Below are 25008 nucleotides of genomic sequence, written 5' to 3' on the forward strand. Positions count from 1 at the left end.
TCGAGATTGGTAGTCAAATATTTGTGCTCTATTTTTGCAAGCAGGGTGATGTAGGGCAGGGTGTCTACTATACAGAGCATGTGTGTGTGTGTGTGTGTGTGTGTGTGTGTGTGTGTGTGTGTGTGTGTGTGTGTGTGTGTGTGTGTGTGTGTGTGGATGTGTGTGTGTGCGTGCAAGAGAGGATTTAAGGCGTGAAGGAAAGACAGGGAGAGAGATAGAGACAGACACACAGCGAGACAGGGAGAGAGAGAGAGGGAGGGTGAGAGAGGGAGAGAAGAGAGAGACAGAGAGACAGAGAGACAGACAGACGGACAGACGGACAGACAGACAGACAGACAGACATACAGGCAGACAGAGAGAAATAGGGAGACAGTGAGAGATGCTATCACTACGATAGTTTTGCATTCAACGACGTGCTTGCCGCAGGGAGACGTCATTATTGCTCCCAAGCCAAGTTACTAAGCATGCTAAGTATTTCTCTGCCGTATAATTCAACAACGAATTAGGACGCCATGTAGTGGTAAATAATAGTTGTTACCAAAATAAAAGCTGAGGAAAATTATGGTTCAATTGTTTACCACCATGCATTTAATGTATATACAAATATAGGGTAATTGTATGATTTAACAGGCTAATTTAATGATTTTAATGATATTGTGTTATCACATAATTTATTGAGAAATAAAAATGACAAATCATTTGATAAATCAGTAATTAATAAATCTATTTCTGTTATTCATGGAATGATATCTCCAGTCGGCGTGACCAATAAACATACATTATGTCAGTTTTCTTCTCTTATAAAAACTTTGGGGTCTGGGACATCACATGACCACCGCTTTAACTGCATTTCGTATCTTCTGTGCGTGGCTGAATCAACACAGCCTAAATCCATCCAAATCCTCTGACCTCGCGGGAGCCACAGCTTAACGACATGACAAAAGCATGGCCGATCACAACAACGTGTCACTGATTTGACCAAAGGGTAGCCTACTTTTAGTGTCCATGGACACATGTAGCATGCTGCAGTAGGGGCCAGGAAATACAAATAAATGTCTCTCACGCCAAACAATGACGTTGGCAGCGATCCCAGGTGGCTCTTGGATTGGTCCGGTGGCTCCTCCCACATGAGGTGACCGAGGGGTTTATCCTAAACCTCATTAGATGTACAGGTAGCGCATGATGTCAGTAGAGCGCTGGACACCAACACATGCATGGACATAGATCTTCTGTAAGTATACACATTTGTTATCTATTTTGATTTAACTCGACATAGTGGACGGAATATTTATTTGTGTTACATTTCACCAAGGTATAACTGATTGAGAAATGAATGCAGAAGTGGGATCTCCCCTAAATATTTGATAGCCGTCGTGTCATAATATCATAACCTTTTTTTTTTATGTTACAACAATGATTTTTTGTTGTATAAGATAAGAAACCCGAATAATGAATCCATCTTTAGTTTCCAATGACTCTATTCCAAGCTACAGTGTCTCAGTGTTTGTATGTATTTACATTTTCCAAACAGGCTAGCAAGTTAAGAGAGTCAAGCCAGTGCGGTCCCAATTGATTAGACCTATTATCCCAACAGTTGATTCTAAATGTATGATCATGAACACCTTCTGTTGGGATTTTCTGTGTGCATGTATGTGTTGTGTAATTGTGTTGGTAGTTGAGCGATAATGACTTAATTAAATCATGATAATTAGGCATTCAATACTACAACAACATCAACAACAACAACAACAACAACAACAACAACAACAACAACGACCACTACATTTCATTTGATTGTATAAACTCGTTTCTTACTGATACTGTTTCAATTCAAATTATAAACTATTACCCCCTTTCATACGACGCCCATATCAAATTCTCATAATAACTATCCCAAAAAAACCAGACTGAATTCCCCATTGAATTATCATAACCTCCTAATGACATATGACTCTATGAATGTCTGCTTCCTCCGGACTAAACAGAAATACCTTTATCTTGTTGACAACATTATTTCACTCAGGGCTTAGGCAGATTAAAAGACCCAAGCAATTGTCTCTGCCATTTGGCAGAGAAAATTGCTTGGGTCTCAATATTAAATATTGGGTCCTAATATTAAATATTAGGTCTTATTTAATATGTACTGTGTTCTAAGTACATGGTGTCCCTAAGACAAGCCTGGTGTGTGTCTTAGAGTAGGCCTCCTGGGAACCTAGATCACTAAGTGCAGGTGTGGGGTGCATTGTTTCCAATGTAATGAAGCAGACATATTACACTCAGGGACTGGTGAACGAAAGTCAATTACGGTTTGGGCAACTGCCTTCAATGCCTGCTTCGTTATTTTCTCAAATTGTTCGGCCCACTCTTCACCTTATGACATTTTATTGTCCATGGCTTTTGTTGGCCATCTCACTGTGACACGCTACTTATGCATAAGTCTGGACTCTAGAATGATAACGTGCAGCTACTTAGTTGGGTATCGGACAGTGAGCCAGTCCCAGAACACACAAACAGCACAATCTCATGCTTACCACGAATGATGCAGAGAGGGACATTCTTTTGACAGCTCAGCAGGATTTGTCCTGGTACATACGAAGGCCATTACACCACCGTCTTTGTTTTGAGTTGTGTCTCTATGTGCTGGCGTGTGTGTGTGTGTGTGTGTGTGTGTGTGTGTGTGTGTGTGTGTGTGTGTGTGTGTGTGTGTGTGTGTGTGTGTGTGTGTGTGTGTGTGTGTGTGTGTGTGTGTGTGTGTGTGTGTATGTGTATGCGTGCATTTGTTTGTCTGTGTCTTGCATCAAGTCATTAAGTCTGCAATCTCCTCAGATACAGGCTACAGAGAAGATGGTGGCCACTGTGCTCACCTGGCCCTCCTCATCCAAACATGTTCAATCTGATGAGCAATTGCTACAGCTGGCTGTCCAAGTTACAGGAACCAATCAGGTCAGGATATGCAAATTTTACATCGACCTCCTGTTTGTAAAAGGTATCACTATGTTGAGCCTTAAAATGGCTATGAAGCAAAGATTCTTAATCGAGTGAATTGTATGTTTTGCCCATGTTTAACACAGGAAAGTGACCATACTGGTAGTTGGTCTTGACAAGGCGGGAAAGACATCTTCAGTCAGGGGTATGCTGAGAGGTAATCAAATAACTTATGTTCAATATGTATACTTTTCGACACATAACAAATTTATTAAGAATGAACAAAAATGAATAAAAAGTGCAGGTGTGAAGAATTCCACATAATTAAAATGACCGCCCTTCATGAATCATGTCTTACTCAGTGCCCTTAGGTTTGAACACGAGTCCGACTCATGGCTGTGTTCGCTCGGAGCTGAGGGTGGACAATTACCTGGTGAGCCTGCTGGATGTTGGCGGAGCGCCTGAGTCCCGAGCGGTTTGGAGGGAGGTCTACGGAGACGTCCATGGGATCATCTTCGTTGTTGACTCTAGTGACAGGCAGCGGATAAAGGAGGTCAAGGATGTCCTGTCGGAGATGCTGAAGCAGCCCAGAGTGGCGGGAAAACCGATATTAGTGTAGGTTGAAATTTAAATCCGGGAGGGATTCTGTTTAGGGTGTTTAGCTAAAGCATCATTTGGCTTTTGCACAGTCGAACAGCGCCCTTTGGTGGCCAATAAATGCAACTACCATTTCTGTAATTACAGAAAACATTGATCATTCTTTTATGTGATAATTCGTTGTTATTGTTATAGATTGGCCAACAAACAGGACAAAGTGAACGCTCTGCTGGGAAGTGAGCTGATTGAAGTACTCTCTCTGGAAAACCTGGTCAACCAAAGCCGCTCTCTGTGCCATATAGTAAGTGTTGTCCTTAACATCCATATTAAATATATACACAATATTTCTCCCCAACACCCAAACAAACACACACATGCACATATATCGATCAATCAGACTCATTCTCACTGCTTCTCAATGTCACATCAAAACCCATTGGTTTGAAGTTGGCCTACTCGGTTTGAAACCCATCTGCCCTGTTCTGGTGTCTGTTTCCTGTTTACCACTGTTGATGTGTCTCTTTGAGGGGGCTTCAAGGCACCCACAAATACAAATCATTATGATGACGGTTGATAATGATGACGATCCTTCTTTTCATTATTTTCGTTATTATTATTAATAACAACATTCATATTTGGACAATCAGTTTATAAAATATTTTCAAGCCAAGATGGTTATTGAACACTCTCTCCCCCCCTTCTCAGGAGCCTTGCTCGGCCTCAACGGACCTGCGGCGCTGGGCCGACAAGAAGACCCTGCGTGGGCTCCAGTGGCTGTTGCGGGCCGTGTGCCTGGACTACCCGGAGCTGTGTGCCCGGGTAGCCCAGGACCGCAGGAGGCCCCTGGCTGCCCCGGGCGACGCGGACAAACCTCGCAGAGCGGAGAAGGGCCGTCGAAAAAAAACCAAAGAAGAAAGGTCAGAGGCCATTGGATTGAGGCCTTTGTATTTGTCCCTTAACAACTCAGCATGCAGGAACCTTTTATTCACTGTTCCATCTACTCAGTTCCACCTACTGCTAGTTTTGATTTGATGATGTAGCCGATTGTGATGGTTCCCCTTTAATGAGAAAGGAACAACACACCTAAATCATGTGCTGATAAAAGGGGCCGGATTACTATTTCTGACCTGGTCAATTCATGTGTTGTGTGGCAGGTTGCCCTCAAGCCAGTCTGACCTGCGGCAGGAGCACCGGCCTAAAGAGAAGGAGAAAATGCTCAAAAGTGGAGGCAAAATGCAGCCTATTCGAAACATGCTAAAAAAGGTAACAACAAACAACTAACCGTCTCACGTCACATGTCCACTTGTTCGTCCATGGCAACACAGAATCTCTCAATTAAGTTTTTTATAATATAAAACTGCCACTGACCAGCTTATTTACATTTTGTTCACAGGAAAATACGCTGAAAAAGAAGTTGAAGAGATCAAAGAAGAAACAGGTGAAAATTGAAGATGATATGGAGACACAGTTGAGGGAAGAACCGCAGCAGAATGACGAACACGAGAGCAGTGAGGAAGGGCAGGAGGCGTCCGGGCAGAAGGAGAAGGCTAGGAGTCCATTGATCCCTCCGAAAAAAGAGAAAGGCAAACTCAGACGCAAGAAAAAGGTCAACGAAGACAAGCCAATTCAGGACGTGCCACAATCACCTGAGGAAAATGAAGAACTATCCACTACAGGTGAGTGAATCGAATGGAAAGTTAATAGTATAGTGGTTATATAATACAAACATTATTGAATAGGAACCCAAACTAAAATAACACATGATCATGTCTCATGAAAGAGGAAACAAGGAAGAAGAAGAAGAAGAAGAAGAAGGTGGTTAAAGTCAAGCGAAAGAACAAGATCAACACAGAGGACACGCCTGCTGATGCCCTGTCGTCTGGTCACCCACAGGTGGACCTGTCTGCTACTCTCGGTGAGCCCCAACTCCCTAAAATCTTAAACCCAAATTCAACAGAGCAAATTTGGCACCCTGGTCTGAATAATGTGATGATCCCTTGTTTCTCCCTGATAGATCTGTACCGTAAAGCCATCCTGACTATGAAGGAGAGACAGGATCTGGGCTAGTGACAGTCCATATCTGGGGGGCATGGAATAGCTTTTGGTTGTTGATTTATTGTTTGATTATTGTTTGTTTTTATATGAATGAAAATAGTGTACAGGCAATACATTTTCCAGACATGCAAGGAAAAGAGTGGAGTAGCCTATGAATTGAAAAATCAACTTATTCATTAATAAACGTTCTTTCTACCGTTATAATGTCTATGCCTGTATACGTAGTTATTCTAACATTTCTTTAGGCCTCTACCAATTATGGAATATATTTGATTTATTTGTTTGTTGTACATTTCCAGACTATTTCCTTTTCTTATTTGAAATTTGAAACGCTACTTAAAATTCATTTTGCCTGCAATTTAGCTATATGGGATGTTGTCTTACAATTGTAGTACATTCTAATGGACAACGCATTTAATGTTTGATGGACTGCCAAACGAACAGCTATTGTAGAGGCGCCGAATTTGGTGGCACGGTGCGATCATGGATGTATTCGTACAGTTAGGCCTATTACGCATTTGCGATAACATCAATGTATTCAATCGGACATGAGTAAGAAGTCATTTCATCCAGCCGTGATAACAGGGTCGCGTTAATCGCCATTTTTGTTGCACATCCAGAAGCCCACTCCCCCCCTCCCCCACGCAAATGTATCCAATGCGTTGACGGTAGTGGGGCTTTCATCACTTCAATGTGGAACAACTGCCTCGGTGCTGGCGGGACATAGCCTAATATGAAGATGGCTTCACCGAGGACAATAACCATTGTGGCCCTTTCGTTTGCTCTGGGTCTATTTTTTGTGTTTATGGGAACCATTAAACTCACCCCGAGGTTAAGCAAAGATGCATACAGTGAAATGGTAAGTGATGTGTTGCAACTAGCATTTGGGTGTAGGAAAGGCCATTGTCCTGTGCTGGGTAGGACAACCAGGGGCCGTCTACTGCTTGAATAATAGACTGTTAGCTGACCTACAATGTGTATAAGATTTCAATCAGAAAATATTTTCGGTCGTTCTAATAAATACGATTTTGTCAGAACATGCTGTAGCCTACTGCAGCTCAGTCAAAAACGCTGCACGACCACATTTCCAATTACAATTTGAATTAATGAATCGCAAAAAATCTAAACACATGCAACAAATAATCCTTGATATTCAAGCGAACGACCAAGATAAAAATATATGAATGTCTTTATGGTTTAAGATTGGGTCTATGCGGCTGGGGGTGGGGGGGATATTTTGGATTAAAAACGAGGTAAAAAATAAACACTATGGTAGGCCTATTGGTCTGATTTATCCTATTGGCACTATTGCATGGCTAACAGGTAACAGTTAATAAAAGCATAGGGGTTTGCTGTTGATTCGCACGGTTTGTGGTTAAACAGACTATGGGCAATGGCGGCGCTCTATTCATTCGAGCAGTTTCTGTGAGATGCACCTGCTGTTGTGAGCGTTGCGTTGAACCTGTGCGCGCCGCGCGGTCACGTGAAGGGGATTCATTTCCGACTAGGTCAGAATAAGTCAGAACATCGATGCTGTTGTCAAAGAGGCAATGCATGAAGCATTAAGGGGTTATTCCAGGTGTAGATGTATGGCGACGTTGTGACATGTTAGGTAAAATATGTCATGATCTCATACCATGCAAAACGACATGATAGGGCATGTTTTTTAGTGTTAATGGAGAGTTTCCCAATTTAGGCTTTGTGGATGGGAAAGCATTGATGGGGCATGTATTTCAATAAAAACAAAGCAGTTGCATCATCTGTAAATTCTCTGTCGTCATCATTACTGTTCTTCTTTTCAGAAAAGGGCATATAAAAGCTATGCCAAGGCATTGCCTGGTTTAAAAAGGATCGGCATCAGCTCAGTGCTGCTTCGCAAGATCATCGGATCCCTGGAGGTGGGCTGTGGCGTGGTCCTGACCCTTGTTCCGGGAAAACCCAAGGATGTGGCTAACTTCTTGTTGCTGCTAGTGATGCTGGCAGTGCTCTTCTTCCATCAGCTGGTGGGAGACCCTCTGAAACGCTACGCCCACGCTTTAGTCTTTGGCATTCTGCTCACCTGTCGGCTCCTCATCGCTCGCCAGAGCGACGAGCGTCCCGAAAGGGAGGAGAGTCGAGAGGAACCACACATCAATGAGCAGGAAAAGAACAAGGTCAAGCAGTCTTAGTGCATCACTTTGACTTAGGGCACACTTACAGGGAAGGTGGGAACGTTGCAGTTGGCCTAATGCAGATTTTTAGAGGGGATGTCAGGTCACTAACAAGAATATCACATTGCCCCTGGTCCTATCCGGCGGGCTGACTGATACATCACTGGTTACACATTCACCTACTCTTCTGCACTCTTGTTGTGAATTCCAAAACTCTTTTCCCATGTTGTCTAGTCATACCAATGGACAATCATAACTGTGGAAAATGTAATGGAATTGTTTTACTGTCATGCAAAATCTTTTATTATTTTTTCTTGTGTGTATTTATTTGACAATGAAGTGACTTCTGTTTTTATTTTCTAATCTGATATGTATTTTTGTGAATCATGTTCAGTTATCAATTATCTATAGATTCAAACAATGTTTAAGCATCCTTAACATTAATGATATAGGGAAAATTATACAAATCAACCTTGTTATAAAATATTTAACCATGTTTCATTTGGCATAATGATAAGTAAATTTAACAACATGACATAAATTGGGAACGTATATTATTAGGTACAATATCTTAAAGTTGATCCTTAATTTAGAAAAAAAACATTGAATATCATTTACATTTTCTTAAAATGATATGCATCTCTATGCATGGGATTATCCATGATGCATAAACTGAAAATCGTATAATTACTCATTTCAATATCCAATGCTGAGTTGCTATGTGTATGACCGGAGGTGTTGTTTCTGTGACATAGCCTAAGTCTATATTTTCCTTACAGAGAATTGGATGTTGCCTTTGAAATAGTTATTGTTTTTTTGTACTGTTAATTGTTAATCAAGTGTTATGTTTACTTGTCACAGTTGTTTAATTTTGGTCTGAAAAGCATTCCTATTACAATTCTTCTTTTGGAATGAGGTCTGAGTTGAAATGTGTTTCAACATCGACTCTTTCTGTCAAATGAAATTGGCAAAATAAAAAAATAACAAATAGAAGGGCAGACTGACTTTCTTTTTAATATATAATGCAAAAATGCACCTAATAACATGGGAGTTTCTGATTCATGGTTTAGCATCAAATATTGTTGCTTTGTGTCAATAAAAAAATGCTGTCATTATCCATCAGATCTAAAGGTATTTCGGTAATTAGTGTGCATATTGTTCATTTGTGCATGCACAAGGTTATAGTTTGGAATTGAATGCGAAAATGCCAGTAGAAGTTATAAGCAGTTGAGTACAACAACCACCGCTCGTTGTTTGCGGATGCAATGCCGTGTAGTGCTCACTGCGCAAGCGCACAACAAACGGTCGCGCGGAAGTTTGATTTGAAACAGCGAGGAGAGGGGCCGGAGTCGAATATGTTTTCATTTTAGCAATGTGACAATGGCAGCAACACTTATACCACCGGATTTAAATTCGTCGTCCTCAACAGATTCGTCGTCGACCTCCAATCGAAGCATTAGTAGAAGTTTGCGGGTCGCAGAGAAAGCAAAAAAGGGGAGCAAGGCGGAGGACCCGATTGTTGCGGCACTAAAGTACTTCTCAAAGGGTAGGCTGATGCTAACAACAAGCAGGAGAACGAGATACACACACTTCACTCACATACATTATCTCATACTTTCAACTGTAATGCTGTAGTACTCTACTGATTCTAGTCTGTAGAGTAATACAGTAATGTTAGTTTATACATTCAAAAAAGTTGATACATTCAGAAAAGTGGAGCTATCCGTTATTAACGGGTAGCTCCACACACAATCACACGAGCCCACACCGACACCCACAGTACAGTAGTACATCTCATTAGAGGAACAAGATATGAGCGATCAGTAGGTCACTTTAACATATCCTTTTTCTTCTCTAGTTCAAAAAGGAACCCCGTGCAGAGGAAATGATGAGTTTGAGAACAACCTTGTTACGGTGGAGAGGGTGGCATACAGTAAAGGGCTTTCGCCAGAAGCCATCTCTGTTATGCTAGAGTTTGCCATGAGCCTCCGGATGGGTAAATACAGACTAACCCCTTTTGCCAATTTCAAGTCAATTGTATTTGTATAGCAGTTATAGTCATCACAGTTATAGTCTCGAAGGGCTTTACAGGCTATGTATTTCTGAAACCATCTAAACCTAGCCTCAAAAAAGGGAAAGCTAAAAGATCCCAAGGAGAAATCAAGGAAAACACCTTGAGAAGGATCGCAGAATGGGGTATCGCTCCTTCCAGTGATGGTCAGGATTGCATGGGTGGCACAATGGGGATTTATAGTACTATTACATGCAAACATTTAAATTATAATGAAAATAATATTGTCCATGGTAATGAGCTGTCCGATCACTTCTCTACAAATGTCTTAAACATGATTAACAATACTTGGTACACAATGTATGGTTAGCTTACATATTGAATCGCAGCCACTGTATCTTTGATCTTATCAACTAATTATGTTAACCAGGTATGGTAAAGAACACTGACCTTCCTTATAACTCCCCCAGTTTAAATTGTTCTTGGCTGTTGTACTGATTGTGTACCTTTGCGGAGTAGGAACGGTTCCATGTGTACGGGTACTTAAGTGCCTCCTTCCTTCCACTGTGGTTCCACATCAAGCTGTTGTGCGTGCGGTGGTGTGGCTGTGTGTTGGAAAATTATCGATCTCCACACAGGTAAGAAACAAGTGTCAGACCCAATCAGAATACAGGTTGATTAAGCATTTTTGCTTTGTTATTTTTGTGTGGATATGTTGAGGAGACTTTTAAATCTATTCATATATATTTTTCTTTAAACCAACAAAACCCTGCCGTCATATTATCTTATAGAATATATTTGTGATATATCATTTGCCTGTGCAACTAGAGTCCAAATAAGTCTTGAAGGTGATTTAAGAATGTTTCACACTTAAAGAATATACAAATATACACATTTGTGACAGAATAATTTAAAGAACGTCAAAACGTTTTTTTGTTTTTTTTTAGATAATATGGTTTTGATTTGACATTAGCTATAACTTGCTTTGCGCTTATTGAGATTACTGCTTCTGGTCAAATTGTGGCCTGCAGCTTCAGATTCTTCTTGAGTTTATACAACTTCAGCAATGATGGCAATTATTCATTTAAAATCTTAGACCGAAAAAGGTTTCATACAATAAGCAGAAATTGTCTGTTTACTTGATGATAACAAAAAACGATTATCCGATTATCAGAATTGTTATTTATGTAATTTTTTTTATTGCATTTCTTACAGGTTCTTTTCATCAAATGGGTGCTGACTGTCTTTGACATGATTGATGCCAAAGACAATCTTCGTGCCATCTATGGCTTCCTCTTCAGCTTTGTAACTGAAGAAAATCTGGTAAGTGCAATAAAACATGATGTCTGGATACCTTGGTTAGTTCTCATGTGGAAGGTAACAAAACACTTTGGGGCAATGCCTTTTATAGCCAGTACATGTCAGTATTTGCACTCATTTTTATTAGTCTATGAACAATATTTCATCATATTTTGTAACAATATCCTTACATTTATTTTTCTTTGCATGGCTTTTCTGTTGTATAGAAAAATGCCAACATTTTTTATATTGCCCTTTAAAATTTGCCAAAAGTTTCTTATTAGATTTTAACATCGAACTCTCACCATAGTGGGAGGTAAAAGAAAGGCTTGATGGATAGATAGATAGATGTAACCTCAACTGGTTCTAGCAAGGTAGCCTTTGTTGACTGAAGCAGGAGTTAATGATGAAATGCATTGTTTCCAGTGTCCCTATGTATGCCACCTGCTTTATCTGCTGACCAGAAAAGAATGTGGTAAGTCATGTCCCACTTTATATAATAGTTCTGTTATAGTACCAAGTTTTGACACAAAATTCCAGTAATTCGAAGTCCGTACTAGTGTTCTAACAGTAGTGGGGACTAATAGTATTGCTTGTTTTATCTAAGTGTAATAGAAATACATAAAATATTGACCATAGTTTTTAAATATTTTATAGCATATATATATATAGCATTATGCTTAAATTATTTTCATTATTTAAACGTCTTCTCGGTCTCCGAATTAGCCTTCAACTGTTGTCTGTTAAATTCTGCTTCCTGTTTACAGTGCGTCTTTTCCGAGTCCGAAAGCTACTGGAGCTGCATTCTAAACTGGTAAATCCCTTACTGTTTTATGGGAAAAATATACCTCAATGTCTAATGTAAACAATGTCCCCAATATGAAGCCACCCATGAGTGAATTTCAAGATAAGAATTGGTATTTGAGAGTATTCTGGTAGATTGAATGTGATCAGCAGATCTGTTGCAGAAGGCTGTGGGGAGATTACTTGGTCATTCACATGCAAACTGACACACACCAAGAGTGATCTCTTAGTGTGTGTCAGTTTGCATGTGAATGACCAAGTCATCTGGCGGACGGATCCCCCTCTGAAAACGATAGCCGTTATCAGACATGTCCCCTGCATTTTTCCAGCATTTTTCCATTTGGAGATTCGACCCTGAGGGTGATTCACACTTGATGCTTTATATGCGGACATCAGGGTCGTTCAGACATCAGTAGATTCAACTAGGGCATAATTTCAATGTTAAAAGAACAGTCCATATATCAAAAACCTGTATGACGACTCTATCCCAACCAATTAACAACAGCCAGTTCCAGTTGTCCAGTTCCCAATTAACTTATGTTTGGTTCTGTTTTGCTTGTACCTGTCCATATGAGGTTGACTCAGTTTTTGCTTCATTATACCCTCCTATTGGCAGCTATACAGTGGCCTGCTTTACTCTCCAATTGATGCATTATAATGGACAAAGAACAGATATCGACTATTACTCTTAAGACTATCAATTTGAGGGATAAATGTCTGTTTGGTCAAAGGACTGGCATCCCATTCTGCCCCCTGTGTGTATCTCTTTGGTTTACTGTAGCAAGCTGGGAAAAGTTTCATCCCACTATAAGTGCAAGGAGCAAATTGACTGGATGGATTGTGATCCATTTCAATTGCAGGAGAAAAGAGTTGTCTGAATTTTGTAGTTATGTTCATATTTTTATTGTAACCTCATGTCATTAAACATTTTCTCTATTCTCCTCAGGGCAAGCAACCATATCTTCTGCATCTGTTGTCGCTCTACAAAGTGTTTTGCCCAGAGTTGGTCACGCTCTCACTCAATTCACGAATAAGGGTGCGTTAAACGTCTCCTAGTCCTCATAGACTCGGGTACCTTCTTCTGCCCTCCAAGTCCCTCTCGCTCATCAATCATCCGTCCCTTGTCTTTTTGTTCTTAGGCCGGTTTCGGAAATCACAACGGCCCTTGGAAGTTGGCGTTGATTGCCATCCAGAAGAGAACCGCTGTCCTGGTCTCCTCCGACCTCCCTCTAGCCCTGCAGACCCAGGAGAAGGCCGGCTCGAGGAAAAGGGTAAGAAAAGGACCTTGGGTCAAGGGTGGATTGATTCATGCATGCATCACACTGTTGCAAATTGGAAATGTGTGATAGAATTTACGGGTCATTGGAGACTGTGTGAGCAGCTGTGTGTGTGTGTTTTTCTTTTTGCTTGATAAGTTATGGCATATGTCACTTCCTCTGCTACAAGCACACATCAGCATTCTACTTGAATAAACCTCTGCTCACGGTAGCCAGAATAAGAAAAAAGAGTAACAAGACATTAGAACACATCATTTCATCATACGACTTCTCAGGATTGATGATTCTCATTTGAACATGATCTGGTTACGTCATGTTAAAAAGCCCAGTGAAGCTCCTTTGTATTGCATGTTTGCTGACCTCCCTGGCCGCTTTCCAACAGAAACTGGGGCACTTGGACCTGCCAGTGCTCACTGCTGTTGTCCAGAGCCAGAAGCAGACCAGCCTCAGCCAAATGGTTGTTCCTCTGGCCCAAATCCAGTCCTTTGTTCAGCTCTTGGAGAACCTGCATCTTATAGAGGTACATCTCAGTCAGCTCTATACCATCCTTTTTCTCTCAATGTGTCTCACATATACTGACATGTAGTCTCCTACACCAACAGTTTTGTACTTCTGCGTGATGTAGTCAAATCTGGTCAAGTCGAAATCTATATCTAAATAACGTATTAGTGTCAATATTTATGTACCCCTTGAAGCCTTTCACTGTTATGACCTGTAATGATTAATTCTGGACACATGATGGTGCTGTGGCACCGGAAGAACATTACCTCTGCTACTTTCTCTTTATTCCTGTCTCATACCAGTGCAGTGGTGGTTTCCAGCTGTCAATTTATGCTCTCCTCTGGGGGGTGGGGAAGAAAAAATGCATCACTGCTCATCACTATTTTCCTGCTTAGCGATAGTTTTATTTTTTATTAATTCTATGCACTAGTGATGTATCAGATAGGCCATAGATCGGTTCTTGAGGGACAAGTAAGGGCACGCACACAGCTGTTTAAAAATGGCCCATAGAATAAATGTTTGTTTTCTTGGCAGATCCATTGAGCTAATGCATCCAAACGGCTGATTTGAACAGGCACGAGGACATTTATGCGTAATGCTACATGAATCGCGCCTTCGCGGTTCCCTGGCAGGAGCATGATTAGCTCTGACAGTAATGGCACAATGACAGTAATGGCATTAACTCTTCCCTTCGACCGAGGACACGGAAACTACCGATGTGCTCGGGTCGCCCAGACCTCCTCGTAGTTGATCTGAATATAACTGCCTGGTCACGCCAGCGACCCCATCAATCCTTCCCCTTTGCCAAATCAATTTGTTGTCACAACTTGAATAATTTGTCGACCGTGTCAATGTCTGAAGACGTGTCTCACTGATTGGCCTAATTATAGATGATGTCGTTCTTACTAGTAAAGTAGGCCTCTGAAACTTACGAGTACGAGTGCCGTAACTTCATTCCCTGCTCCTTTCGGACAGTCCTGGTTTTCCTAGAGGTTTCATGGCGTTTCTCCATCCTCTCATGCCTGTTGTTGGGTTGTTGAGCCACCTGAATTGCGTGGGAGGTGTTGTGACCGTAGCCAAGGTGATGATGGTGTGGGGTGCTGTAACGGAGGGGCCAGCAATTTGCGACACAGAACCGCAAAACGTGTATCACACATACCTTGACTGTGATTGGCTGGCGGTGGCAAACCACTGTCTCAGCACTGGGTGCTCATTGAGTCCTAATTGGTGGATGTGATGAACACTCACTGTGAGACGCGCATTCGTTTGACCATAAATATTTTAGTACGGACCAAAGCCATGGCTTAATTCACAAGGTCTGTGAGTGGCAGGATGATCGCCCTGACTGTTTATGCCTCAACAAGCAGGAGGGGATGTGCTTTAGTGTTGGCTGTGTCGGTACACAAGCAACATGGGGATAAGTGGAGTGCTAGAGAATTGGCCCAGCAGCGGATTGATGGCCAACTCTATGAAAGCACAGCAATCAGACAGTTGTTCGGTAGGGGCACTAATCTCCGGGTTTGAGTCAATTGAGTGCATGGATCAGCTCCACGCTCTTGACTGAAGAGTGAGTGAGAGAAATGCACAGTTTGCGTTTGTTCTTTTACTATTAACTATTTAGTCGTTTTGCAGTTGTTTTATTCCAACACGAGTTGCAGTGATTTCAGGGTTGGGTATCTCTCTGACAGCTTCCTTTAGGCAGGCTGCAAACCCTTCAATCCAACCCAGGACCCCCAGCCCAACTCCCCCAGTCCCCCCCCCCCCCCCCCAGTCCCCCCACTGTACGACACGACTGCCTCTTGTTCTTTCCCTTTGCTCAATATTTGAAATGATGATCCTGACTGCTCGCATTATTGCGCAGGTATTGCATGTTGCTCAGATCTTTTCCCCTCGACGTCTTTCCGTCAGCTACCGGCTCAGATGGGCTCTCTGCTGGGCTCCAGTCTGGCCCTTCACTACCTCGACTGCGTTCAGGACGAGTCGGCCTTTCTACGCCTCAACTTCTGGCTCGGCCACTCCCTACATGAAGGTAGTGTGTGTGTGCGACGTGTGTGTGTGTGTGTGTGTGTGTGTGCGCGTGTGTGTGCGTGCGTGCGTGTGTGTGTGTGTGACACCCTGCTAAAGAACCCCTCATCAAGCAACAAGGTGAAGCTCCACCTGTACTTAACCCAAACACCTATCTAGCACATTACAGGGATGTGCTGCATTTAGGGAAGATGGAGGCAAAAAAAGTGTTAACATGCTTTTCATCCCCCCCCCCCCCCCCCCAGAGTTTCTGTTCTGTGGCCACGGCGGAGCATCTCAAGGTTCAGACGAGGCGGTCCAGTTTCTGGAGCGGTTGATGTCGACGCAGGACTTTCTCCAGGTGTGCCTCGCCCCCCTCTGTCCCTGGAACACACACACACACACACACACACACACACACACACACACACACACACACACACACACACACACACACACACACACACACACACACACACACACACACACACACACACACACACACACACACACACACACACACACACACACACACACAGCGTTGTCATCCTTCCAGCGTTCTCCTGGTTATTATCCAGTGTGGCAGTCGGTGGTTCCGGTTGCACTCTGCAGTCACTCGCTCTCCTTGTTAATAAGAGACACATTTTCGTTCCCAGTGTCTCTAACCCTTTCCTGTTCACTCCTGCAGGAGGGGTTCTCCAGCGTGGAAGCCTTCCTCTACAAGTTCCTCAACGTCTGGGACGGCTCCCTCCTCCGCCCACAGATCTTGGCCCTCCTGAGCAACGTTCCTGTGGTGCCCAGCACCTGTCAGTACGGCCTCCCTTGCTCTCGTCTTAACAGCGCCTGGCAGTCTGCCTTCCGCTCTCTCTCTCCCCCTCACTCTGTCTGTCTCTCTCACTCTAGTTTTTGTCTCTCTTTGTCTCTCTCGTTTTTGTCTCTCACAATCGGTCTGTCTGTATCACATTGACACCCAGACACAGAAACACACTATTATCACTGCACAAGTTCAACCTCACAAAGCCCCCTAATCAAGATGCCGACACATGGCACTGATGGAGGGACCCGTCTATGCAGCTCTCAGGGGAACGCATACAATCATATGCCTGGTGCAATTGTAATTCTCCCTTCTCTCTCTCTCGCAGGTATCAGCAGGCTTCTGTCGGAGCCACTGGAGCAACTGTTCTTCACATCCAAGGTGTTCTTCAAGGTAGGCCGCGTGGACCCACTTCCTCTCCCCAGAGAGGGAGAGACACGCGCACATGCGTACACAAACACAGACACACACACAGAAGGATCTAAAGGCCGATATATGCTCTGTTTTAGACGTAACGCGTAAGCACGTAAGATACATAACCCCCCCTTGCGCGGTAAAATATCCCCCCTTACGCGCTTAAGTGCGTCGCCCAAAATTCCTGACTATGCGACTAAAACACTACGGCCCTACGCAGCTCGCAAAGACTGTGATTGGCCAGCTAACCACATCCTTTCAGGAGTCTCACATTTCCGGTTGTTCAGAGTGTGGAAAAAGACCGCTAACCTAAACTTAGCTACTGCTACTCTCGTCGAAAATACTGGAAGTGCATAAATATAAACAAGCCAGCGATTTCCACTTCCACGCCCACAGATTCGTTCGTTGCTCCCCCTACTGTTCTGGCGGAGAATCCCCTTGCAACACGCGCAATCCTTAAGGAACCGTAAATCAAAACTTGTCTAAAACAAGTCCCTTGTGTAAATTACGTGCTTACGTCTCTGCGTCTAAAACGACCCTAAATCGGCCTTAACACGCCGTTTGTCACAGACAGACCAGGTATACATGAAGGGCTGCATGCTGGGTGTGTTTTTTTTCTTATAATTTCTCCGTTGTAATTTTCTTCGTCTTTCCCCTTTCTTTCCTTCTCTCTCTTACTATATATTGCGTCTCGCCTCCAGTGTGGCCTGATAGAGTCTCTTAACGGCATGCTGGTGAAATGGCTGACCTGGCACTCGGTGTACGCTCTGGAGGACGGCCGTAACGTTGACCTCGACACGTCCATGTGAGTCAGCCCCCGACCACCCCCGCTCCTACCCCATGAAAGCTCTGCTACAGGGCTCGTACATCACAATGCATCAGGAGATTTTTCTTTTTTGCCAGTACTCCGGCATATTGAGAGGGCGCAGGAGAGTTGTAATAGTGTAAAAACCCTAAATCAATACTATATGGAGGCTAATTATCTTTATTTTGCCATATATTTAACTTATTTTATTTTGGTTTACAGCTCTCTCTCCCCCCCCCCCCTATCCCTAGAGTTGATTGAAGTTCCTGCCCTGTGCTTTCCTTCTCTGCAAATAGCTACACACGGTTTCATGTGATTGGCAGCCTCAATTACCTTTTGTTACCTCTAAAGCTGGCTATTTCATAAACATCCATTGTTCTCTCCTTGCGCATAATTGAGGCGTTCTTTTTGAGCGGTTTCTAGACGATATTCTGAGATCTTATTTTCGTTCCTCAAGCATGAATGTTTTCAATTGGAGACGTTGAAATTATATTCCATATTCAGCTGTTCCTCATTAAATCAATAACCAGACGGCTCTACTCAAGTGGGCTCTACTCACTTGCGGTCACCAGATCCGCTCTGCTAATGATCGTCGCTCCACATTGATTTATGAACACTTTATATTAAACCAAAATGACATTCCCCTAATCGATATTAAGGATATTTAGTGCACATCCAATAAACTTGCAAAATACGTGAGCCCACCCAAGCGCTGCTTCTTCAGTCAGTGGCAGGTGGTTGGAAGTATTTTAATAACCGGCCTCTGAGTCTAGTGCTGCTTTTGGGTCATTTTATTCTTTGGCATAAGAGGGTAGAACTGCTGAAGGAGCAAATGGCTCAAGGACAGCTTCTCTGATTAGCTCCTTGTGTCTTTTCACTTATAATGGTCCTTAATTGTGTGTGTGTGTGTGTGTGTGTCTGTGTGCACGGGCATCTGTCAATGCATGCGGGTATCTGCATCTGTTTGGGGGTGTATGCGTATGCCTGTTTGTAGGTGCATAACTACGTCTGTAGGTTTATGTGGCTGTGTGTGTCCATGTGCATGCATCTGTTTGTGTGCACTTATTTTGTGTGCGCGTGTCTGTGCATGTGTTTCTCTGTGTGAGCACATCTGCATGTGTGTTTGAGTGTGCGCATGCTTTGCAAGCGAGACCCATGATTACGTCTGTTAGAAGCAATGTCACTGTCATGGTTTGTGCATTGTGTGTGTGTGTGTGTGTGTGTGTCTGCTTTTGCGTGCTCTTGTGCCTACCGGCGAGCATGAGTGTATGTGTGCACCAGACTCATGAGTCTCCGTTGTCCTCCACCAGGAACGTGAGTCGGTCCGGGTTCATGCTCTCTGTGGGGGAGCTCGTGCGTTTCGTGGGGCGGCTGGCCACCCTGGGGCTTCAGCTGGAAGGCTGTCACTCCCTGCTGCTCAGCTTCATCCTGGACTTCTACGACACGGTGATGACACTGACATTGATGAATGAGTGGCGCTCTGTCTCTGTCTGCAGATGGGGATGACACATCCCCCTCTAGAGAGAACACCCATTCGCTATGGAGCACTGGAGTGACTTTGCACCCCATGGCTCTCACAAAATAAACCCTCTGGTTTTCCCGTTGTTATGACGCTATATTAAGTGTGTGCGTGTGTGCGTTCGTTCCCTCCAGGTGTGTGACATATTCCAGAAGTATGGGCTCCCCCTAGTGGTCATGATCCCGCGCAGCGTCTTTTACCCGGCCCTGTTCGCCTTCGACCCCATCAGCGTGGACCGACTGGCCAAGATCATGAACAGGTGCTGACCCCTCATCCTGTCTCCCACCCCCAACCGACCGCCTGTAGCTGCCGCTGCCTGTCTTCGTGGCACCTTCCTCTCATTCACACCTTTTTGACGCGGTGTACCAAATATCACCTCACCACCCCCCACCCACGCTGGGTCCGCTGAGCACAGTGGCAGGCCAGATGGCACATGGGTCAGAGAAATCAGGGTGTGCGATGCCGCTTCAGTGGATCTGACATGTATGATTGATGATGGCGAGCGACAACGCGGCTCTACGCATGGAGAATGTCTAATTGCATTCTCGGTGGCTGCGCCGCACGCATCTCACCATGTCAACGAATTGACGGCGGTCCCTCTGGGAGGATGAAGGATCTTTTTGTTGTTTGTTTCAACCAAAGCTGAACGTGAACACGGCCTGATGAACCAACATGCCCTTCCTTCTGTGTCTCTTAACGACACGCACAGCGGAGGCCTGTGACCTACAGCTTTAAATCATGTTTGGTCGCAGCAAACAATCATGTGAACAACACGGCAATATGCACAGCAGCGCCGGTGAAGTTTTATTGAAGGTTCTTCTGTTTTTTGCCATTTTTTTTCTAGGTACAAGATTAACTTGACCGCCGCCAAGAAGCAAGAAAAAATGACTGGGGTAATAATCTAACTTTTTTCATTTGAGAATATTATATTTTTTATTTGATTGCTTCTCATTTTAGCTTCTTACATATAGCAAATGCATTATTAAACAGCAAATCGTGATTACCTCTATGTTGTAAATGTATGACAACATCTGTGCAAGACACTGAATATTTTGAACGCTGGGGAATTTCACTCCCAGACTGTGGATAAAACATTTCAGCTTTTTCCCACTAAAAAAATTATTTGAATGCATGTATCCAAAATGCATAACTTTAAAAATCTTGTCTCTTGGCTCAACGACCGGCATGCAAATGTATGGGCAATGCTCACGGAAACAGAAAAAATTTCCCATAATATTAAGATTGGACAACTACCAGGACATAAAGTGAGCTTAATGTTCCGGTATAGCCTTCCCCTCTTGTTCAATTCCCACTGTTAATTTAAATCTTAAACGGATATATAGAGAAGACTTCTCTTGGTTGATAGAGCTGTCATTTTCTTAAATTCTGCAGTCTTTAGGAAGTATACTCATGTTTGACAAAAAATGTATGGCTGCAATGAAAAAAAATTCACGATTTAAGTGTCTTTTTTAGTCATAGCTAAAATCGATTTATGTCCAGTGTTTATTTTTAAGACCTAAAATGGAGGGCAGCATTGATGCATGGGTACTGGGTTCGATCCTGCACATCTGCAACCCACCTGTCGCGCCAGGTGGCGCGAGGTGTCTGTGCCCTGCCTGAGCCCTACCTGCTCCATAATGATCTGAATTCACCGCGGGTCGCTTGGATAAAGGCTGATTAATGACAAGCCATCTGAATAGAATATTGTACCATGTATCCATTCTGCCTGTGCGCTTTTACAGAAGGCATTTCACATCAGCCTCAAGACTTACCAGGAGTTCAACCACTACCTCGCCTTCATGGTCAACTGCCTGTGGAACTCCAGGATCTTCCAGCCGGGAGACGACATTGAGCTGAGCGAGGAGCTGCTGCACGAGAGTGGAGTCCCGCGGTACTGGGCCAGCTTCAGCCTCACCAACCACCCGGCCTTCCACTGCTACGCTATCGACTTCCACCACAAGGTGAGTGCTGTTTTGTGGTGATTATATGGCCTTCATTTCTCTTTTAATTTCTCTTTTTTGTTGTTGCATGTTTACGTTTCTTTTGCTTGTCTGCAAGTGAAATGGTTTTGTTTATCCCTGGGGCGGTATGGACCCAAACCAAAAAAAAGAGACTTAACAATAGAAACTATAACAAAAGAAAAACATGGCAGATTTGGCTAAATGGGAGTGCGGTTCTGCAGTAGCAGCCAGCAGCTTGTTTAATAGGAAAGGCGGACCGGACAGGGAGACAGATGTGGTAATATTGCATCTTTCACAGGAGCTCCATTAATACAGAAGTACATTTTATTATTCATCTGAGCCGTGCCAGATTGGGAGGTTTTTTTGCATGCTGTATAATCCACATCCCCGGTTGTTCTGGGTCCAACGCCCAGCTGTGGCCGGCTTAGGTCTTTAACGGAGGTGGTCTAACCATGCATATTCATCACTCCCTTTGTCAGTGTTGGCCGGAGAGGCGGGACGTGGACCTGAAATCCATTCAGGTACGTAGGACGCTCTCTCTCTCTTACTCTCCCACCCCCTCATTTCTGCCCCGTTGTTTAATAGACTTGAGGCTCTGCGATGTAAGCTCCATGTTGAGCATTCATATTTCATACTTTTTTTCCCCCTTTTTGTCTAATGATCATTGATCCTTATCTTCCTTCTGTGTGTGTGTGTGTGTGTGTGTGTGCCTGTGCAGCATTTGCAGCAGTGGGGCTGGTATCTGGAGTATCTGTTCACGCAGGGCTTTGACGGCCTCCGACAGTTCATTCAGAGCAACATCAAAACCAGCAGCCGAGGACCGTAGGACGTGAACCAGCACTGTGGGACAAAAAAAAAGACTTGTACATAATATCTCACGTCTGACGATTCATTGTTGTTGTTTTTATTTTTATGTACAGAGACGTGTTTGTTTATCGTGTATGTTTTTTGTAGATAATTTTATGAATTTTAGCTGCCCCTTTTTAGTCACTCTTAATTCGTGGTTCAAAATAAACCAGCTTACCACTTTTACTGATTTACTAATGGATGTAAACACACGTACAAGAAAACATACGAGTTGGGTCACATTTGTAACATTGTGAATAGGCCTATAATTCCTGTTTAGCACTCAGTTTCACTTAGGAATCCATTATAGGGCAAATCATCACTATCCAGCGCAGTCAGTTGTTCAACCATCTGGAACATGACATTTTCCCTATCAATTGAGGGACCCATCTGGATACAGAGTAGCCCCCTGGCACAGCTACCTGGTCACATGTAGCCTGCAAGGAAATCCATGGTATGGGAGTTGTATCCATCATATTTTCTCCAGCATGTTTTTAAATATCGTGACTGAAAGGAGAGGCCATGAAAAACTTGCACAAAATGTTAATTGTGTATGGTTTTAAGTTTTCTTTTTAATTTGCCAGAATATCTACATAATGGTTGTGTCATGCAATTTTGTTTAATTATGTAGGCTACAATTATAAAATGATCCATCCTTGCATCATATTTCAGTACCTTTAACCAAGGAGGTGTTAATGATAAATGACATATGTAATGATGGGCATAACTGAAGCTAAACTGCTCTGTGGTGCTCATTTAAATGGGGCCACCTTAAAAGCCTTCTACTGATGTCAACGTCAGCGAGAGAGCGATCCGCTGCTCCGCTCCGTGCTTCAGTTTGCTTCCCCGGCCGGTCTGCTCACTTTGTTTCCGTCGCCTTACTTGCAAGTAGCTCTTTATTGGACTCTGGAAGATACACGTTTACTGGAACTGTCAGAGGCGAACACTAGAAATCTACTAGCCTAGCCAGTAAGACAAGGTAAGAAAACCCAGCAAGTGGTGTAATCCTATTTTTTTTGTGAAGTCCAGAACAAATTTTGTTGCAGTCGAATCGAATAAAAAATACGCTACGTATTTGTATTGTGATCAGAGGAATTGTGTGTTCAGGTATCGTGGTACATTTTTGTTGGCAAAGTGGTTGTTGCTATGCACAGGGAAATAAGATGGCTCTAATCAAGGCTGTCCCTCACTGCGCACAACGCTGGTGGAGGTGGCAGCTTGGGGTTTACAGCAGCCCGCCAGTGTGATGGCTGATGCCTCCAAAGTCATCGTAATAACTAGTTGTTCCCGACAGTGGGCGGCTGTGGTGTAAAGCCGTACATAAGTGAAACCGTGTGTAACGAAGATGGAAGAAACACGAGTAGTAACCTGAAATCAAATGCCGTTCCTGCCTTTTCCCCCCCCTGCAAGTTTTTTTTTTTTTCCTGAAATTCAGTTGCATTGCATGTGTTCATGCTTTGAGTATTCGTCTTACGTTCATTTACTTTACTTGAATTTGCCTGCGCCCGCCGATTACTGCTTTTCACATGTTACTGCGCGCAGTGGTCTCACCATTATTTAGATCGGAGGAATTTGCTAAGTTTATCTAGCGGTTTTCCCTGCAGCTTAGGGACGTTTCGGGGCATGGTGTTTGCGTTACCTGCTTTGGTACAGCTGAGGTTGAAGGGATGAGGGACTGGGATCAGGCACTTGTACGACGTGGTTCTGCAGGGTTGCGGCTGGTCGCTGTTGGGGAACTCGCGGTGGTCGACGACCACTACGAGAACCTTGGCTTGCGTCTAGGAGGGGACCCGCACGCACCGCATTTCATGAGATGCAGATCTATTGTTCAATGGTCAAGTATTGCTGCCTAGACTAGACACGAGTTTAAATAAATAAATATGACTCAGGTTTCCATCAAGAATTTAATGTGTGTGTGTGTGTGTGTGTGTGTGTGTGTGTGTGTGTGTGTGTGTGTGTGTGTGTGTGTGTGTGTGTGTGTGTGTGTGTGTGTGTGTGTGTGTGTGTGTGTGTGTGTGTGTGTTGTTAAGGAGCAGAATTAATGTCAAGGTCTATGTTAAAGTCCACCTGGACCTCTTTTACCCAAGTAGTAGCCTAATTAATGTCTCTCTGGCAAAGAGAGGGACGTCAGACGTTCCTGTTAAAGACATTTCCTCCACCAATTAAAATGGATCTGGAACATATGCCCCATAAGCCTATGGATACTTTTATGTTATTATGATTAATTCCTAGAGCAATATAATTTGACCATGACCAAGAATGAGACTCAATCCGTTATTCTGTGCTGTTCGATTTCCATTTTTTGTGCTTTGTCTGCAGGCATTTTTACCACTGCCTCTCTAAGTACCCCACTAGTTTATCAATACAATCTGGGTTCCTCGAATCACATGATCAAAACATCCCTGTGACTTAATTACTGCTGCCAAAGTCATGACCCTATTGATCACTTGGCTCTTCTAGGATGGACAGTATCAGGTCCTTGGCCCTTGCTTAGTAATAATCAGTTAATGATATGCGGGACCGAAAGTAATGAGCAAAGCCTTGCATTCAATTGAAGTCAGACAAATGGAGTTCTGCTGCAGTAAGCAGTATATACTTCAATATTATTTCAATATATTGAACTATAAATTGCAATCCACTATTCTTGCACAAAGGGGCATTGAGAAAGCCAATCTCAATCTCCCCGTGTCCACCAGTAGCAAGACATGTTAGACCCTGCCAGCACCAGAACTAGAACTCAGAAAATAGGACCAACGGAGTCTGCATGCTGGCAAAACATGCGCACACGCCCCTTCTCTGAGGCCCAGCTGGACCCTGTTTTGCACCTTGGAGCGCCGTCGTCGGCAGAACGCGCAGGCCGTGTGTTCGGTCAAGCGGACGGTAACACCATCGCCACCAACGAGACCCTCCCCCACCCCCACCCCCTGCTCTGGGGGCGACGGCCAAATGGACGGATATTGGAAGCTTGGGATTTCAGAATCCATTTGCCAACTCCATAAATCCCCGGCACGTCCACACTGCCTCCC

General features: G+C 43.6%; 3 protein-coding genes across 5 annotated transcripts; all 3 read left to right on the forward strand.

The window, feature by feature from the left end:
• Positions 1 to 1097: 1097 nt before the first annotated feature.
• On the forward strand, positions 1098 to 6436 carry arl13a (ADP-ribosylation factor-like 13A). Of its 3 annotated transcripts, none has more exons than XM_060062949.1 (10): positions 1106 to 1231; positions 2833 to 2943; positions 3072 to 3142; positions 3288 to 3540; positions 3718 to 3823; positions 4228 to 4439; positions 4677 to 4785; positions 4916 to 5198; positions 5303 to 5437; positions 5537 to 6436. In XM_060062949.1, the coding sequence occupies exons 1-10, from the start codon at positions 1215 to 1217 to the stop codon at positions 5587 to 5589; spliced, it is 1350 nt and encodes a 449-aa protein (XP_059918932.1). In that variant the 5' UTR covers positions 1106 to 1214; the 3' UTR covers positions 5590 to 6436. The 3 variants fall into 3 exon arrangements, with proteins under 3 accessions (XP_059918933.1, XP_059918932.1, XP_059918931.1); XM_060062948.1 differs by having other exon boundaries at positions 1115 to 1231; positions 2827 to 2943; XM_060062950.1 differs by lacking the exon at positions 5537 to 6436 and having other exon boundaries at positions 1098 to 1231; positions 2827 to 2943; positions 4916 to 5218; positions 5320 to 5434.
• Positions 6174 to 8720, forward strand: tmem35 (transmembrane protein 35). The gene is made up of 2 exons (XM_060062951.1): positions 6174 to 6436; positions 7380 to 8720. Exons 1-2 carry the CDS (start codon positions 6311 to 6313, stop codon positions 7743 to 7745), a joined length of 492 nt encoding a protein of 163 aa, XP_059918934.1. The 5' UTR covers positions 6174 to 6310; the 3' UTR covers positions 7746 to 8720.
• Positions 8721 to 8983: 263 nt separating this feature from the next.
• On the forward strand, positions 8984 to 22168 carry cenpi (centromere protein I). The gene is made up of 20 exons (XM_060062969.1): positions 8984 to 9273; positions 9586 to 9723; positions 10258 to 10376; positions 10954 to 11061; positions 11464 to 11512; positions 11805 to 11851; positions 12788 to 12877; positions 12981 to 13112; positions 13501 to 13638; positions 15528 to 15648; positions 15890 to 15984; positions 16312 to 16429; positions 16766 to 16830; positions 17553 to 17656; positions 18967 to 19102; positions 19310 to 19434; positions 20020 to 20068; positions 20918 to 21136; positions 21616 to 21657; positions 21855 to 22168. The coding sequence occupies exons 1-20, from the start codon at positions 9108 to 9110 to the stop codon at positions 21960 to 21962; spliced, it is 2169 nt and encodes a 722-aa protein (XP_059918952.1). The 5' UTR covers positions 8984 to 9107; the 3' UTR covers positions 21963 to 22168.
• The last annotated feature ends 2840 nt before the right edge of the window (positions 22169 to 25008 follow it).

This window comes from Gadus macrocephalus, chromosome 10, assembly GCF_031168955.1.
Source record: "Gadus macrocephalus chromosome 10, ASM3116895v1".
NCBI classification, from domain to species: domain Eukaryota; kingdom Metazoa; phylum Chordata; class Actinopteri; order Gadiformes; family Gadidae; genus Gadus; species Gadus macrocephalus.

Excerpts from the sequence above, each read along its gene's own strand:
- tmem35 (XM_060062951.1), top strand. The coding sequence starts at position 6,311 with ATGAAGATGGCTTCACCGAGGACAATAACCATTGTGGCCCTTTCGTTT. Across the intron at positions 6,437-7,379 it reads AAGATGCATACAGTGAAATG|AAAAGGGCATATAAAAGCTA; the intron begins GTAAGTGATGTG and ends TCTTCTTTTCAG.
- arl13a (XM_060062948.1), top strand. Across the intron at positions 3,143-3,287 it reads AGTCAGGGGTATGCTGAGAG|TGCCCTTAGGTTTGAACACG; the intron begins GTAATCAAATAA and ends TGTCTTACTCAG. Across the intron at positions 5,438-5,536 it reads GGACCTGTCTGCTACTCTCG|ATCTGTACCGTAAAGCCATC; the intron begins GTGAGCCCCAAC and ends TCTCCCTGATAG.
- cenpi (XM_060062969.1), top strand. The coding sequence starts at position 9,108 with ATGGCAGCAACACTTATACCACCGGATTTAAATTCGTCGTCCTCAACA. Across the intron at positions 9,274-9,585 it reads ACTAAAGTACTTCTCAAAGG|TTCAAAAAGGAACCCCGTGC; the intron begins GTAGGCTGATGC and ends TTTCTTCTCTAG. Across the intron at positions 20,069-20,917 it reads AGCAAGAAAAAATGACTGGG|AAGGCATTTCACATCAGCCT; the intron begins GTAATAATCTAA and ends GCGCTTTTACAG.